Genomic DNA, 17,834 nt, shown 5'->3' on the forward strand with positions numbered 1-17,834 from the left:
TATTTAAATTGTTGCATTTAGCTAACTGTTCTAAACCCAATTCTCTGCACTTTTACCTTTATGTTGTTAAATGTATTATAATCCCTTTTAAGGTTGAGATACTGGAGGATGTATACTATTACGTTTTTAAATTGAAAGTGCCTTTGGTCTTCTCTGTTGTAATCTGTACAGAAAGTAGAAGCCATCCTGGAGAGGAAAGTTTGATAGTTGTGCAAAGATAATTTATTCACATAAAAGACACAAACCACCCAACCCTCCCCATAAGACACTTTTTCTGTAATAAAATTCTTATTTCATAGGAACATTCATAAATTTAAAATGACTTGTTACATCATATAAAATAGAACTAATTTGTAGTTATTCTAAGGATTTTTATACAGAATTTAATATATTACAATATCTACATTAACATTGTTTGTTCAAAATAGCTGGCCCTATGATTCAACAAACAATAATGCAAAAGTGCAAAGAATTCTCACTTCTGTAGGTGAAAATACCTAAACAATTTGATGTCACAGAAACCTTTTCTTACAGAAATGCAAGTCCAAATTAAAAAGTAACATAACAAACTGCCACAAGCAGAATGGTTATGAGTAAACGTAAAAGGATAGGTCAAATAGACTAGGGCAAGCAATGTGTTCCTTTGGGGCTCTATCAATATATATTATATTCTCTTTTCTTCATTCCTGCACACAGTTGGGTGCAACAATTTTATATAAACATTCTGTGGAATACAATCGAATTGTACTCTACCTTTATAACCTTAAAAATCATATCTATACCAGTTCAACAAAATAACAATCTCACACATACAATGCGACAGTCACAGGGATTGTACAAAACCAGTGCACGATTAAAAGCGAAGGGGCAAATACATTGACATATAGACATTTGTTGAAGATGCAGCTGATCAATAGATTAAAGTACCAACATTGTTTATTTAATACACAGGATTGTCTGAGGGGGGAAACAATTTTGATAAACTCTGGGTGGGGGGAACCATGATTGTCAATGGAGGATTATAGAGCTGAGATGCATTGGTCGAGTGCAGAATAATTTGGTGAGAGTTTCTTGGTAAACTTACCATCCAACGAATAATAGTCTGGCTGTTCAGGCAGGAGAAATTCCAGTAAATTTAGCAATCTTGACAACAATGTGCACTTGAACAGAACTCCCATGACAAACAAACATCTTTAAAGTGCCTAAACCTAGAAAGCAGCGAGAGAAATTTCACAAGTATTGTGCAATTGCAGTATTCATTTGCTAAAAGTAAATTTTCCTGATGTCTGGTCCCAGCAAATATTAAAAGTGGCAGAGAGTGCAGTTTATACTGGGACATGTCACCATTTTGTACGATCTTAAGAAATCATGGACATATACATACCTTCTGAGCTCATCATTGTACAATAAGATCTATGTTTAGCTGCAGGTTCAATACTCAATTTCATTTCTTAATTCTGTGTTCACTAACAGACAGCAGAATGCTCATCTGTTTAGTTGTGCAGGCATTTCTTAATATTTGGATTTTCAGTTCCTGAGAATGTAAAACCACTTTCAAAATCAGTATTTGATCCTGGGTCAGTTGTCATATATATATATATATAATATATAAAAAAGCACTAAACAGGGTTAGTGTTTTACACAGTGTACAGTACGCTGGTAAAGAGTATTCTTGGGTTCCACAGTGAATTTTTTGGTTCTTAACCAATGTACATTTTATAAGTGGCTGTCAGATTTAAATTAAAAAAAGTAAAACTATTTTAAAAATAAAATGTGCTATTTTAAATGAGGAAAATCTTTACCACAATGTTTACAGTGCATTTATCTTAAAATGCTACTTTGAGTGCACCTACTCATAAATTACTAAAGCAGAATCCAAAATGGCTTTACAACATCCTGCCAATGGCAATGATTAGTATCAACAAATCACAGCCTATGTAATGCAATACCTGACAAAGCCAACTGCACAGTTAACACAGCTTTTAACAAGGTCACTTTTACTAGGTATTGTACCAGTAATTCAGTCTTTAAGATTAGTTAATGTTTTGACAGTTAGTTGCAGTCAATTTCATGTGGGTGGGGGAGAAAATAAAATCATCTTTGAGTTAGCTAAAGAATCCTATCGAAATCTGCATTTAAAAGTTACAACACTTGAACATACCAATTGTTTTCATGATTCCAGCTAGTGCTTGGCAAAAGACATGTGTATGAAATTCACATTTAGGAGTGGAAGGGGATTTTAAAACAATTACATTTGTATGAATGACAAACCAAAATGGCTGTTCAAGTTTCTCTAACAAACAGATTAGACGTGGAAATGAATCTGGATGAAATTTGGTCTTAAGAAAGTGGCTTATTTTCATTAAAAACTGCAGGCTGTTCTCCTCAGAGTCCAATCTTCTCTTCAGGGCTGAGAGCTGCTGTGGTAGATTCCAGGAGGTAGTGAAATCTGTACCCATCCCACATGTGGGTTTACCAACTCTTCACTCAACTCCTGCTCACCACCCCACAACCTTTCACAATTCTACCATCGAGGTATTTGCCATATGACTGTTCTCGATGCAGTGCCGAATCGTTGCACTTTCCTGGCTACCGGGGCAGCTGAACATTGGCTAAGTCTGAGATGCTGCTGGTTCGGTTTTGTGTGTGACGTGCTTGATGTTGCGAGAGGTACCCCATAGTACTGCGCTGTGGTGAAGGAGGTGGAAGGAAAAGAGACTGTGACTGGCTTCCTTGCATTGCTCCACTTGGTGGCACTTGCTAAACAAAGAAATAAAAAGTAAGTTATAAATGTGAATCCATTTGAGTTTTATGCCACTCCCATCAGAGCAGCTAAACTTAGCATTTTTCATATGTTGCAAATTTGTTTTTAAAAGTAAACATTTTATCCTGTTTGGCTCTTGAATTTTACATTGCAATCCAACTTTTTAATAAAAATCAATTCACTTTGCTACCCCCAAATTCCATGCATTATTTTAGACGGCTAATTGCTTTTCAAATAATTTATAATTTTATCGTTAGCCCTTTAATATCACCAATTCTTATAATGTGTAATTGAGTGGTGTAACCGGTTAAAATCTACATATAGTTAAATTTATAGAAATAGTCGTCCAAATACAGGTACTATGTTGTTCCTTAAAAATACTTGTTGCAGTGAGTTATTGATTGTGTTTCTGACAATATCAATATCAACCTCCCTTTAGCATTGATACAGGGAAGACAAAAGTGCAAGATGATATAGAAATCACCAACATTTTCCATTCACTTCTCTGACCTGCGGTAGACAGGTGATAAAGTGAGTTGCAAGCAAATACAGCTGCCATGAGCTCCCATCAAGCTACTTTACTGCCTTGGTTACTACTTTTGCCAGGATATACAGCGCTGGGCAGAGCAATTCAAAGTAAGATTTGACAAAACGGTAACATATCTATTGCCATGGAGTCTGCGGTTACCTGAAGGTAGTGATGCTGTTGTTGAAGCTGCATGGAATGCTGCTGTTGGATCGAGGACTGCTGGTGGGCGGAGAAGCCTTGATGTGGGATCGTCACAGAATCCGGAGAAGGGACAATGACTGCGCTACAGCTTATCGGTTGCATTGTTAGTGCTGTCAGCATCTGTTGATCCTGAATATATCTGAAAACACAAGATCACAAATAGCACCACATAAATTTGCCTAACAATATGCGGCACATATAATTAAATAGATGCGGAAGTAATTTTTACCTAATTGGTCTAATCTGATCGAGTGTTCTACAAAAGGTCTGGTCAACGATCATCTGCGGGTGATAGATTATTTCCAGACTGATGAGTGAAGAAGAAAAATATATGAAAAGGTGCTGGAATTGTGCCACACATGAGACTGTGGGCAGAGGGGGGGAGGGAAGTACACAAACTTGGCATCAGCCATCTTCCCGCGGTGAAGAGTGACAAAGGTATTTTTCACTGTACAGCTTTTCTTTACATTCTCAACCTTAGAGCCGTCAAATGCAATAATAGGTATATTTGTGCCCATTCTTTACAGATACTAAATTTTAATCCATGAATGTGAGGAACGAGCCCTGGTTGATCGTCTCGGTCGGTCTCCAACGAGCCCAAGGTTGCTCAGTCCATTTGCAGCCATCTCAGCTGCTGTTCCAGTTGTGATCATCTATCTCAGCACAGACCAGATCTTGGTCTGTATGTTCTAGTTTCACGCTGGACAGTGACTAATGATTGAGCCATACAAGTATTCTAAATGGCAGTTACCGCAACGCAGGATAGAGCAGATGGTGTTCCCTTCCACAATATTCGCTATCATTTGAAGTCCCTTGATTCAATGTACATCACCCTTCAGATACAATGTTGAGATGTGTCCATTTTTCTGTCGGTCAAAGATCATCATCCTACTCACTTACCTCGGGCAACGCATTTCCTTTCAAGGCTTTATGCACTTACTTATATCTCAGTCTGACAACAAATGTCAAACACGGGTATTCTTAAAGGCAGTAACAGGGTACAGCGACGGGTAACCTGCCTCAATTTGTCAAGATCGCTATCATTTGGTGTCTCTTTGATGCAATGTGCATCACACTTCAGGTAATAATAACAGTAATCCTTGCATTTAATACAGCGCCTTATCACGTCTTCAAGACGTCTCAAAGCGCTTCAAGGAATATAGTGTAAAATGAAATGACTATACTTTGTGGGGAAAGGTACAAAGTTCAGGCAGAGCTCAGAGATATTGTATATTACTGTCCAGGATCGACGCACAGGGATACATACTTGGCTTGCTGTCTTGCTGAGTTGTTCTGGAATGGTTGCTCATTTCCACTGCTACTTGGCATTACGGAATGGATGGGTTGATTGAGAAATAATCTGAAGGAAATAACTCATATTAAAACCGCTCACACCTACTTGCAGACAATATTTTCATTTGCTATGGTATCGTCACTTATTTATCTGTTTTATAAATATACAAAAAAATAATAGATGTCAGTGAAGTAAAGGACTGGACTTTATTTGATGTTATAAAACAATGTTATTCACAACTTGTTTGTTGACAGTCATGGTTCCAAGAAGTATCTAGCAATGGTGACTCATCCCCTTATTTGCTACTTTGCTCAATAGATGAAAAATCGGAATGGAGAAAAGGCATTTGCAAGTACTTTCCAGAAAAAAATTGATTCAGGCATCTACCCACACATTAGGGCACTGTCATCATATGCCTGAATATGAGTGAATAAGAGATTATCAATTTGAGTAAATTTCAGAGGCTTGACATATTCCGAAAGCTTATCAGCAACTACTGAAAAGCGTTGCTAACTGATATCTGAAGTTCTATTACGCTTGATCTCTCCAGATCCAATTTGGATAGCAGCACAGTTAGCCGTACAGCACTGAAATGACTGGACTCAATTTATCTTTTCTGGGTTTTGGAGCAATGTAAAAACTGATACTCGCCACAATAATTGTACCTCAGTTGTCGGTCAGGTCCATAATCTGTAGTTGCCTGATTCTGATTGACATTGGAGGCCAGTGGAGCAGGAAATGTCACTGGAGGAGCCTGAGAAAACATCATGGGGTTGCTGAAGAGTGGTGCTGCCAGACTATTATGTGATTGGATTTGCAGGCTGGTTTGTTGAAGATTATTTCCTTTCACAAATTGCTGTTGAACCTACGGAAACATTGACCAAGCAGTAAATCCTCAGAAGGCTCCACAGTGAGCCTTAACTTGATACAACCTGACAACTTCTTTTCAGGTCTATAAGCAGTCACTAACATCATGCAATACTGAATGAAATCACCAGTCCCATTGACACGTCACATTGATGAGCCTGTAGATCCATACATGTGAGTCTGATGTCTAACCTCTGCTGAGAAGTGGACAATATATTGCTCATCGATTTGTCATTGGCCCTGATGGTTTTCCCAGACAAGTAAATTGAGGCAAAACAGTAGTAGTCACCACCTCAATTTAACTTCATGCCCACCTTTCCCACCCTATTTTATTATATCAGTACAAACTTGCTCATAAAAGATTTAATTTAGCCGACAACAAAATTCTCACCTGACTGAGTACTTTGAGCAAATATTCTTGAAGAGTTTATTTCCCCTTTAAAGTAAATCTGACCTACGGTAAATATTGATTAAATAATAATAATCCTTGCAGTTGATAAAGCGCCTTATCACGTCGTCGAGACGTCTCAAAGTGCTTCACAGGACACACTGTAAAGTGTACTAACTGTGTTTTGTGAGCGAAAACTTACTTTGCCAGATATCAGTTACAAGTCTAAATGACAAGGACGTCCCACATATATGACCAATGCAGCAAAACCATTACCTGGCTTGGTTTTACATTTGGTTCCCTGAGGAGTTGTTGGGATGATGACAGATGCTGAGCACATACTTCAGCACCCACCAGACCTTGCATCTGCTTGGTAGTCAGGTGGGGAGTTTGCATGATAATTCCCGGTGGTTGCTGTGGTTGTTGCTGCTGTTGCTGCTGTCCTTCATCTTGATGTTCCATAGCATTAATTCCAAGTGAAATTGGTTGTTGAAGCAACATCTGTAAGGGCACAAATAGAAACCACAAGAATGTGAACAGTCTGACCTACACTACTGTTTGTGTGTGCCATATAAATTATGCAAAACATATTTCAAACTATAGTTATTATTCTTCAGAACCATAGACATCAACTTGTTCTATTTGTACGAGGAGATTCTGGATATGCTTAACATGGACTGTCTGATAACATGGAGGAAAACAGTGGAGCTAGAACTACATGGGGTGAAAACAACCATTTTTAAAAATAATAAAGGCGTCCCATTCAGGTTTAATTTCTCACGCAGAAAAGTTGTCTTTACTCTCTATTTATGGTAGGTCTAGGAAGCAGATGGGATGGTAAAATTACTTCCTGTAAGGGTTTCATACCTGGAGATTAGAATCTTGCACAAGTTGAAGTTGCTCCTTAATCTGGTGCAGCTCCTCCTGCTGTGTCTTTATGTTTGCTTGTAGGATTCGGGTCCTCTCTTCCAGCTGTTCTTTTAGCTGGTGCATCACATCTAGCTGTTCAGGACACTGGTACATGGGCTGTAGAAGAAACAAAGTCATCAGCAAACAGAACAGAAATTCCCAGCCGCAATGGTAAAGTGTCAGCCTGGCTCATCCGGTAGCCCTCCACACCCCCACTACCCCACATCCCAACTTTCCAGGTCAGAAGATTATGGATTCAAATTCCACATCGGGACTTGGAGCTCAATCTGAGCCTTCGAGCCAGTACTGCCCTGGGGGGAAATGCACTGTTATCCCTTCAGATGAGATGTTAAACTGAGATCTTGTCTATGTGTTCAGGTGGATGAAACAGCAGCAAGTCTTGCTTGCTATAACACAGCATCTGCATCGGATAAATTACTCACCATAACTGGCTGCTGATTGGAAATCGCTGGTTGGGGCATTTGCTGTGATCGAAGTGCATCGGTTGATGGCTGGATTGTCAACAGCGCCTGTGAAAGTAAAAATAAAAAATACTTTATTAAATACAAATAGACTGAATGCAGAAGATTTACTGTCCAAATGTAATGGATTTTATATCAGCGTGTTATTCTACCACAAAGCGCTATTTTGGCTTCCTTTTTTGTGTCCTTTTTTGTTTTACTTTGGGGCTAAAAGTAGCCAAATATGCTAAGACTGAAGTTTGCTGAAGCTGCACCAGGAATAATCCCGCGTCCAAGAGTGAGGGATAAAACGCAGTGACCTCCCTATGTCAAAAGGTTCCAAGCACATGTGCTAGGGATTTTACCAGGTTGAGGTTCAAGGAAGCAGTTAGGTATGGGACTGGAGTTATGGAGAACCCTTTCCTACCATAGAAAGTGGTTGCTTCCCTCTCTTCCTGGCACAGCCGGTGTCTATAGAACTGTAAAAAAATAACATTCTCAGGTGCACAGTCTCTCTCTCCTTATCCTTCACTTTGCTCTCCTTTCTCTTCTCTCCCCAAATATACACTATATATATTCTCTGTATTCCTTTCCTTCGACTACTGATGAGTTCAGGTCCAGTGAAGTCCAGAAGCTTTACTGGAGCTGCAGCACCATAGAATAATAATCCTTGCATTTGATATAGCGTCTTAACACGTCTTCGAGACGTCTCAAAACACTTCACAGACAGAATATACTGTAAACTGAATTGGCTGTATATTTTGTGGGTGAAAGCATAGCACCACACTCCATGATGCTACCCTGCGAGAAGGGCATTACAGAAATGCAAGTTGTTACTGATGTTGTTAGCGTAGAATCCACTGGCCCTTTTCTGAATAGACTTGGTTTAAAACAGTGGCCTTCAAACACTCTCGCAAGTCTGAGTTCAATTGTTAGTGTGTGCTCAGTTTTTCCTTGATGGAATTTTCCTTGGTTTTATGGCATAAATCACCACAAAGTGATCCAACCTTTTCTAGTTGCCCACGTTCGTTGAAGGATTTCAGCTCACTTGTATGCATAGTTGTGCGTTTGGATTGTAGAAGTTATTTTACTCGGGCTCACCTGATTGCTGACTGGTTGCAGTCTCTGTGCTGATTTGTCTTGCAGGCTGACATTTACTGAGTGTCTAGAAGTCGTGCTTGCTTCCGTGTGCACTTTGGATGTTGTTGCTGAAACAATTAGCAATGTGTTTTTTAAATTGCATTCATTTGCTATGCTTTGAGGTCTAAAATACAGTAAAAGGTGATAGATGCAATATTTCTCAATGGAGGAAGAATGGTGTGAAGCACTATGATAATAATAATCCTTGCATTTGATAGATCACACTTTCGAGATGTCTCAAAGCGCTTCACAGAATATACTGTAAAGTGAATTGACTATATATTCGTGGGCGAAACATTGGTGGAACAACAGGGGTGAATGATACACTATTCAATGTGATAATTACACACTGGACAAGTTGTTAAGGATTTGCCTCCAGAAGAGACATAAAGAAATAGTTGATTTATTACAACAATAAGTGTTTGGATCTAATGTAAGGTTAAATAATAATAAGAAATATTGACTATTCAGTGCATTTGTGGTTACAAATTCTACTTGAGTCTACAGTTGAGAGCATCAAGAATTTGATGAGTTATTAAATTTGAAACTTCTTTGGGCAAATTATTTTAAACATAAACACTGCAGAAAAAACAGGTTCAAAATTAAGATTGAATACACCAATTTGCCAAATTCTGTACACTCTGAAATGCAACATGGAATAAATCCAGATCCCGGTGAAATTTCTTCCTCCCTCTTTATTCCAACGGAACATGCTCCTAATTTTTTTATTTCTATCTTTGTTATATGTGCAATAATGGACATTATTAATGATATTCAAGTGGAAAGCACGTGAGATGTAGTTTTGGGGGTTCTTTCAGTTACTTACATGCAGAGTCTGACAGCGCAGTATGAGAGGACTTGTGCGAACTCTGAGAAGACACTGAACACGGTCGACTATCAACGAGTTTCTCAATGGGAATATCCTGGGCACTTTCACATTGTCTGATAGCCAAGTTGCAATTGGGTACCTACAACAGTGTAAAATAAACATGTCATCAAGAAATAATGCTGAGCTTATAGAGAGCCAATAAGATACAGATCTGATGGACAAACCTTTCATTAACCCCTTAAATGGCACATTTTTCAGGACAGTCATAATTCAGGGAGTACGAAAGCTGCAATTTTTTTTGAAAAGGAAAACTAACTGCAGATAATTCTGAACGACATTTAATAAGCCCCCAAAACAACACAAGTCTCACGGTTCCTCAAGGTTTCTTGCGAAACAATTCAAGCAATATTGGCATATTTGATTGTGTACCGATCTGAATCAATAACCCTTGTCATAATACCTTAAGAGATGATGAAGCCAAGATGTCAGGGGTGGACTCCTCCAGGCCAAGCTCCCGTCGTCTGTCTGCTCTAACTTCTGCATAGCTACGTAAGAACAAATACCCGGTTTTAGACTCAAGAAATTGAGCCAAAGTATTGAGTCAAATGCAAGAATTATTATTATTAAATAATGTAGTTTCCATATCAGCAGTGCACAATAAGCTTCTCTCATCTTAATCTTTTATTTATAAATAATGAGACATTTTAATTGTAATTAATAATAAAGTGTTTTGGCTCCCAGATTTCTTGATCTCTACATTACAGCTGACGTACCTTACTACAGTGTGTGTACAGACAATAAACTCAGGCTTGGAGTTCCACTGATGGTAGGTGATGTAGTAATGCGTTTGGAGCCATATCCACTGCTGCCCTTTGGTCAGAAAACGATAGTAGCAAGACTTTCCCTTTCCAAACTGCATCACTGCACGAAAGAAAGAAGCTAGTAACCAACAAAGATAACTACCCACAGCTCCTCAAGTTTGAAGAACACAATGAAATTCAGTAAACCATGGCGTTCATTATTTTACATTTTGTGAAGGAAATAAATTCTTTTTATTTTTTTTAAAATAGTTCCTCCATATTCCTGTCGCTGAACACACAACACTCCCCGAGTGAGAGGGCAGGCAAGTTAGCCACTTCCAACCTGTAGCACTATTGATGTTGAAACAATCCCTATAAGAGTGGTCTGAGATGATTCATTTGATGATTTCCCCTTTGATTAAACAAATAAAACTGCCAGTACAAATAGACAAATAGTATTACTTGCTACTCCCTCCACTCTGCCAATACAGGCCTGCTTCATGCCCTTGCTCACTCTGCCCCATCGGCAGGCAAGCTTTCAGCCACTTTGCCATCCCTCTCTGGAACTCCCTTCCTAAATCCCACCGGCTCACCCCAACCCTCAATCCTGACTTTCAAAACCCATCTAAAAACCTATCTCCTTGCCACCAACCCTTGCTTTGCCTGCCTCCCTCCTGGTTCAAGCTTGTGCTAAGTATTTGTAAAGCATTTTGAGAAGTTTTCATCTCATTGAACGGTTCTATATATACGTGCAGAATTATTGCTGTTGTTGCTGCATGAGAATCTTAACATAAAATAATCCCAGTGGGAGTTAAACATCCCTGCCATGGGGAGAAACTGTGTAAGGAAAATACAAATACAAGGAAGAAAAATCAATAGTATTCTTGGCCCAGTGATCTGTAGCACGCTCTCTACTAACTACCAACAACCACTTCAATTGAAGCCTCAGCTATTTATTGTCAAAGTCACAAACAGTTACCTACAGTGTTCATGGCAGCTTGCTAGAAGCTCTAGGTCATCAACATGATAGTAATCATAGCCAGATGTTCCCAGTACTTCAAAAGGTAAGTAGCCTATAATTGGAGGTGCCCTGAGAAGGAGTAAGAAGAAAGTTACAAGGTAGCACCTGATCAGGAAACACTAACAAATGTTGCACACATTATACACACCCCCTTCACTTCTTATGGAATGTTTTTAACGGCTATCTTTCAATGATTAAAAACTTCTGCAAAGTAGACTTTAAAGTAAAGCTCGTGAACACTGCAATAGTTCGCAGCAATTTTCACGTGTTTCTAACTGGAAGATAATTTCATCTGTTACTTACATTTTCTTTCCAGGTAAATGACTGCAGCTGGAATGAGCAGAGATGAAAAATGGTTCATTCCATTCCCCCGCTCAAACCCTTCCAGTCAGTGGCAGCCAAGTCACTACAGGGAGCAGGGATCCTCTTAATTACACTGACAGTACCGAGCTCCCATTCTAATTGTGTTGCATTGTCATTCTCCAAGGTCATTTTCTTAAGCCTTGTCAGAGTGACACTGCGGAATTAGTGCCAATTTCGCAGAGGTATTCTGCAGCATCAGCCAGGTTTGATAATCTGCCACCTCTTCCCGTTTGAGCTTGGGATGTGAGTATACTTTCCACATTCAAGATAACTTCAAAAACCTGGCTGTCAATTTTTACACACTCAGCCCCACTCCCCTCCCCCGGCATAACTCGCAGTCCTGATCCCAGAATCACCCATTACTCCTAGAAATCTATCCAGCTATCAATTCACTTATAAAGTATATTACTTGAAGTGCTTTGAGACATTCTCCTAATATGACTCCTAATATGTGGAGTCCTGTAGCTCAGTGGTTAGAGCACTCGCTTTGCAAGCGAGAGACCTGAGTTCAATTCCAGGCAGAGGGCGAAACCTTGGGCAAGTTTCCTTACTCCACACAGAGCCTAATAATAATCCCTCCAAAAACCAAAAACAATAATAAATTGGTCATTTTCAATCTACGACTGTTTGTGGGACATTGCTGTGCGCAATTGGCTGCCGCGTTCGCCCTCAAATATACAGTCAATTCACTTTACAGTATATTCTGTGAAGCGCTTTGGGACGTCCTCTCGACATGAAAAGCGCTATATCAAATGCAAGGATTATTATTATTATTATTATTAAAGGCGCTATATTAAATGTAAGGATTATTATTATTAATGTTCTTTTGGATGTCAGGTGCCCAAAGGATTCCAAACATGGATCCACCAGTGAATTACTTCTTCTGATTTGCAATTGAAGCATTTGATGAGCTTTGTTGCTAACAGCTTCACATTGACTGATTGACTGCATAAGCTCAAGGAATCGTTCCATCGATAGGGTTACCTTTGCTGATTAAATTCAATGTATACTTATCTATATTAAAATAATCCACTGCTCCTTTGGTCTAAGTCTTAATTGATTCACGTTTCTCTGAATTTATCGGTTTTATAGGTCACCCACTATAAACACATCATAGCAGATATTGTATTATTAGAGGACAAACTTTTTCATGACTAAGAGCAAGATCTGATTGTAGTAGATAAACCATAACCTACCTGTGATCAAGGAATAGGAACTTCCACTCTAAACTGTGGCGTGAAGTAAATTCTTCGCATGGTTCTTCAACATTGCACATTTCCTGCATTAAAACAATAAGCTTCCATCATCGAAAGGACACACCACGTGAATTCAATGACATGTCAAACCTTCAAGGACGTTCGCTGTCACGCAAGTGGAGGCATTTTTACAAACGGTGCATTTTAATGCAATTAGAGAGGTACAGATTCCTGGATGATTGATGCAATTTGAATCAATCTTTATACTTAAAAAAATCAAGAATCACATCCATCATCTAATCTGTGAGCTAATAATTCCTTCTGTGAATCTAATTCTAACATGCTTGAATGCACATGCATAAAAATGTTGGGAAGCAGTGACTCTGGGAAGTGCGTGAGTTTAGTTGATTGAGTCAGTGAGCTATATAATTAGGGCTTCTGATTTTCGGGGTTTATTAATTTGATTTTTCAGTGTTTATTTTTAGCAATTTTATAAATTGGGGCTTTCGTTGCTCTACTGAGAAGATGCACACACCTGTGGACATGGGGGAGAGGGAGAGGCAGAGAGTGACACATGAGCAGTCGGAACCCAAGACACTGCCAACAGCAAGAGAGAAAGCCTCACCTCGGAGTTGCGTCAGGACTGTTATTTCAGGTGATTTTCCATTGATTATTAAATAAACGGCAATTTTTTTTTGTATCGGAGATGTTTAAATCGGAGGTTATCGGTTAAGACCCAAAATTAGAAGCCCTATGTATACATATATGTATATAAATAATATATATTTAAATAATATATTTAGATATTTATATATAATGCATCTTTAACAGCGGATCTAATTTTGAGTTACACCATCTATTTTCTTGCATACTTAGGAAATCTTAAATAATTCACGCTTGATATTCTTTAAAAACAACCAAATTAGGTATTGTAAAGGCTTGTGTGTAGTCTGGTTAGTTGGGATAGTGATCTCAAGAGTGATAATAATCCTTGCATTTGATAGACCGCCTTTCGGTCGGGGGAGGCCTCAATGCACTTCACAGGATTTACTGTAAAGTGTAATCTCTGCGTAGTTTGTGGGCGAATGAGTAGCTCAGTGTTATGATTACCTGCTAACACTTCAGCCAATATGCTAACAAGCGAGCAAGACATAATAGAAAAAGCATCACTTGGAAAATTTCGCCCACGAAAATATACAGCCAATTCACTTTACAGTATATTCTGTGAAGCGCTTTGAGACATTTAGAAGACGTGATAAAGCGCGATATCAAATGCAAGGATTGTTATTATTATAAATATATGTTAATGCTACAGTATAAAATGACCCATTCTTGTTTGTAACATGTACAATATGGTATCAGGAGCCATGTGGAAAGCCATTTAAAATAAACAAATACATATTCAGTCAGCAACAGATTGCTTCTTAACTTTAAGAATCTTAAAGTAAGACCCAAAACATTAAAGTTGTTCGTCGTACTTGCCTTTAAAAACTGCGGGATGGCCAGCCGTACAGTTGCCAGTAGACAGACTTGCTCTTCTGGAGCAGATCGAAACGCCCTTGAAATGGCTAAGTCAAAACCATTACAAGAAGACATAGGCACTGGAAAGTCAAGAATCCATTTTCAGAGCCTGAATAACTGTTTCACTTCAGCTGCGCACTTACTAAAAATCTGAACATAGAACAGTATGTACCGACAATAAAGGTTGCCCTTCCAGTTTAATTTATTTGAAGAAATAGAGGGCTGAAATTGCACTTCAGTCTTACCCTGCTGATTTCACGATAGACTGTCAGATCACGCAGAATGGCCACACATTTTCATTCAGTTTTGATTTGGCAGCTGGTTCTTCTTAAGAACTGTGGAATGCCGGCTTTCAAGTTACAACTCAATCTGAGAATGTTTTCACCATTCTTATCACGTTTTAAGATAAGATGGTCTTACAGGGCTAAACACAGGTGGAATTTCAGGCCTCGGGTTTCTTGTGCCAATAATGCTTTTAAGTCTATATTTCATATTTAATATATTTCTGGACTCTTTAGCAATAAACTTGCTGCTCACCATAGAATAACTAACACAAACAGAAAAAATTTCCTTACTGTGTAAAACACGATTAATAATTTGCACATACCATGACTGTGAAACCTAAAGTTTCCTATGAACTTTACATATTCATACGTAGGGGGTTCTTTTGGGTCTAACGTTCCTCTTGATAAATGACAACAGAATTCAACGTGATTTTCACCTAGGAAAAGAAAGGAAACTGCTTAATTCTTCTTATTAAACTAGAGAATGGCGTCACTTCACTCCTTACATTCTGGGCTCTATTGGTGAATCTCTACTGGCCTTAAAATATGGGATATTGCTCTACGTAAAATGCTTGATGAGTTCGCCTACAAATATATAGTCACTACATTTTAGAGAAAAGCCTGCGAAGCACATTTCAGAATGATCGTGTGGCTTTGCGAGCATTTGGATGAGTTGGGGCTGCCTTTGAAATATGAGGGATTCAGGTGGTCTGCGTGCACTCAAGCTGTGAGCCTCCTCAGCCAGCTATCGTAGCAGCAAAGCAACCTGCAGTCTGCAACAGGAAATTCAATTAGGGTTGATTAATGTCATCACAAATTGCTCGAAGAGGTGGCTGGTGCTATTAGCCCTATTTTGTCCTGAGATCCATGCTCTTAATCAAACTCATCCACTGAGCTGCCACACTGTCAGTTCCATTGCTGTCATTTGCTTTGTCAGGAAGTGCAGAGTCAGGCTCTGCCACTGTTAAGAGTTCTGAAGGGCGCTCTATAAGTGCAAGTTGTTGTTGTGATCACTACACGCAAAAACAACTTGCATTTATAGAACACCCTTCACCCGGGGTAGCATCTCTGTGTGTGTCCATGCAAGCTGCTGCAAGCCTAAGGTCCATGCATTGACTGTATGTGCAAAGCAATGAAATCAAACTAGAGGCAATCTGGCGCTTTGTGGGGTGTGTGACACATCTATATTGCAACCTACACGAAAGGAGTTTCACAAGTACCTGCAGAAATCCAACTCAGAGCTGTCTTCAGCACTCGGGGATTTGGAACAGGATCTCTCACTCCACACCACTTCAGGCTAGTGAAAAGTCCCTTCCCCTTTGCTCAATCATTAATCAACCCTACAAAATCATTTTGCTTTCAGTGGAGTTTAGTCACAGGAGGAGGATAGAGGGTCAGAAGGTGCCTGCAATCATTCTCACCTCCTCTCCTACAAAAAAATCTCCACCTCCATTTATGCAATTACAACTTCTGTCACCGACTCATTAGTAGTCACTGAGTCAGTGTGTTCAGTGTTCAGCCCAGTGGTTTGCTGACAATTATTAATGCTGGCAGAAAAGGTTGAGAAGCTACTACATTCTCAACTGCCAGCTACATACAGCATTGCACTTGATAAGACCTCTAAGCATCCACGGGTCTCCAGAGAACATGTTAAATTTGTGCAAATTTCTTTCCTCGCTCAAAGAACTCATCAGTTCACCATCATATCAGACTAAACGAGGAGTGTGCAGTGCTGCTTTTCCCAGGAGCAAAACGGTGTCCTTCTCTGCTGGCGATGGATGGGAAAGTGCAATTTACAGCAATAAGCTGACAAATACAGTAACTTTATTTTTCTTGATGCGCAGTGCTATTGGAAACTGACCCTAGCTACACTGGAAGATCATTTAAAAAATAAATACAGTATTTTGTCAACAGAATACTATTGAGCGCCACACTCTTTGATGTAAGTGTTTTATGAGTCCTCTTTTGTTCTAAAATATTGACATTGTCTTAAAGCTTTTTTTTCAGCGCAATCTTGCAGGCTGCACACAGCCGGGAACACAGGCTGCTCAATTATTTGTTACAGCCTCATTTGATATGCCTGCTTTGAAATGAAGGCTACATTTAAGAATTTGCCAAATTCTGCATGCTCTGTGATGCTGCATAAATGGAGTAAATCTTAGACCCAGATGGAATTCTGTATTTCTTGCTTATTTTAAAATTTTTTGACATTGAGAGAGATTGGCTACGTTACTACAGTGCAGGATCCGTTAAATAAAAAATCTTGCACACAACCCTTGTAATGCTACATGGGAATACAATCTGTAATCCAGTCCTTTACTGCATCAAACCAATGCTCACAATCTCTCATAGACCATTATCCCCATCCTCATCGAGAAGTAGCTTGACCCTGTCTGCCTCCTAAGCCACCCTGAGCAGTTAGTTACACACATTCATCACTTTCTGTATCAATCAGTTCAATGTAAACAGGGCACGTACTGTTCAGGTAATCCAACGTAACCTGTTCCGTCATTAACATCTGATTCGATAGCAGCTTGTAGACTTCTGCATGTTCCCGTTCTGGGAGAAAGTTCAATATATTTTGGTCCACTAGATCTGACTGGTACAAAACAACAAGGGTTATGTCAACGCTTTTTTTTCAAAAAATTGTTCTCGCTTTCCTTTGTAGCTGCTTATCTCTCTGTCCCTGACCAACTGAGATAAACACAGCAGCCACCAGCCCACGTGATAACAGGCCCACTTTGCAGTTTGCCCAACCATGGCTGAGTGTATGGTCATCGGGGATTGTTCCTAACAATTGCTCAGTTAAGAGTTATTAGAACTCATTCCTCACAAACACTGGGGAGGACATGGGATGTGTTATGTAATTGCCTCCTTGTCATCTAGTTTTTCTAAAAAAAATTACACTACTGGTTATCATCTCAATTTTTCTCAGCACTTTCGGATATTGTGTGCCCTAAGTACCACATTAATTTCAATCCTCTTCATCCTACAGCACGATCTATAAATGTTACCAGCATTATACTGAGAATAAACAAAGGAATACTCCAATCCCCAACACAAGGTAGACACCTCCCCCATCACACAGACACACATAGCACCACTTCATAACCACACAACCACACGCACACACATACACCATACCTCTCCCCCATTCATGCAGAACACACACAACACAACCACACACAAATAAACACACACCACAAGCCCTACCCCCACACAGACCACACCCCATTCTACACACATGCCAAGTTACGTGTTAAGTAG

The 17,834-nt window shown here is 39.3% G+C and overlaps 1 protein-coding gene across 2 annotated transcripts in view; it reads right to left on the reverse strand.

Annotated features, from left to right (window-relative positions):
* Positions 1-2,152: 2,152 nt before the first annotated feature.
* The window catches only part of npas2 (neuronal PAS domain protein 2), a 61,054-nt gene continuing 45,372 nt past the window's right edge, over positions 2,153-17,834 (reverse strand). The window contains exons 6-22 of one of the 2 annotated variants that reach the window (XM_042340795.1): positions 17,046-17,166; positions 14,891-15,004; positions 14,245-14,363; positions 12,763-12,845; positions 11,166-11,272; positions 10,156-10,303; positions 9,843-9,927; positions 9,380-9,521; positions 8,515-8,621; positions 7,396-7,482; positions 6,911-7,069; positions 6,320-6,544; positions 5,454-5,653; positions 4,762-4,854; positions 3,724-3,801; positions 3,453-3,633; positions 2,153-2,760 (exon numbers count right to left, since the gene is read on the reverse strand). In XM_042340795.1, coding sequence (XP_042196729.1) covers positions 2,590-2,760; positions 3,453-3,633; positions 3,724-3,801; positions 4,762-4,854; positions 5,454-5,653; positions 6,320-6,544; positions 6,911-7,069; positions 7,396-7,482; positions 8,515-8,621; positions 9,380-9,521; positions 9,843-9,927; positions 10,156-10,303; positions 11,166-11,272; positions 12,763-12,845; positions 14,245-14,363; positions 14,891-15,004; positions 17,046-17,166 — 2,220 coding nt within the window. In that variant the 3' untranslated portion in view covers positions 2,153-2,589. The remainder of the gene's footprint in view (positions 2,761-3,452; positions 3,634-3,723; positions 3,802-4,761; positions 4,855-5,453; positions 5,654-6,319; positions 6,545-6,910; positions 7,070-7,395; positions 7,483-8,514; positions 8,622-9,379; positions 9,522-9,842; positions 9,928-10,155; positions 10,304-11,165; positions 11,273-12,762; positions 12,846-14,244; positions 14,364-14,890; positions 15,005-17,045; positions 17,167-17,834) is intronic. The other variant, XM_042340796.1, reaches the window with a different exon arrangement.

The sequence above is a fragment of the Callorhinchus milii genome, unplaced genomic scaffold (assembly GCF_018977255.1).
Source record: "Callorhinchus milii isolate IMCB2004 unplaced genomic scaffold, IMCB_Cmil_1.0 Scaffold15, whole genome shotgun sequence".
Lineage (NCBI taxonomy): Eukaryota > Metazoa > Chordata > Chondrichthyes > Chimaeriformes > Callorhinchidae > Callorhinchus > Callorhinchus milii.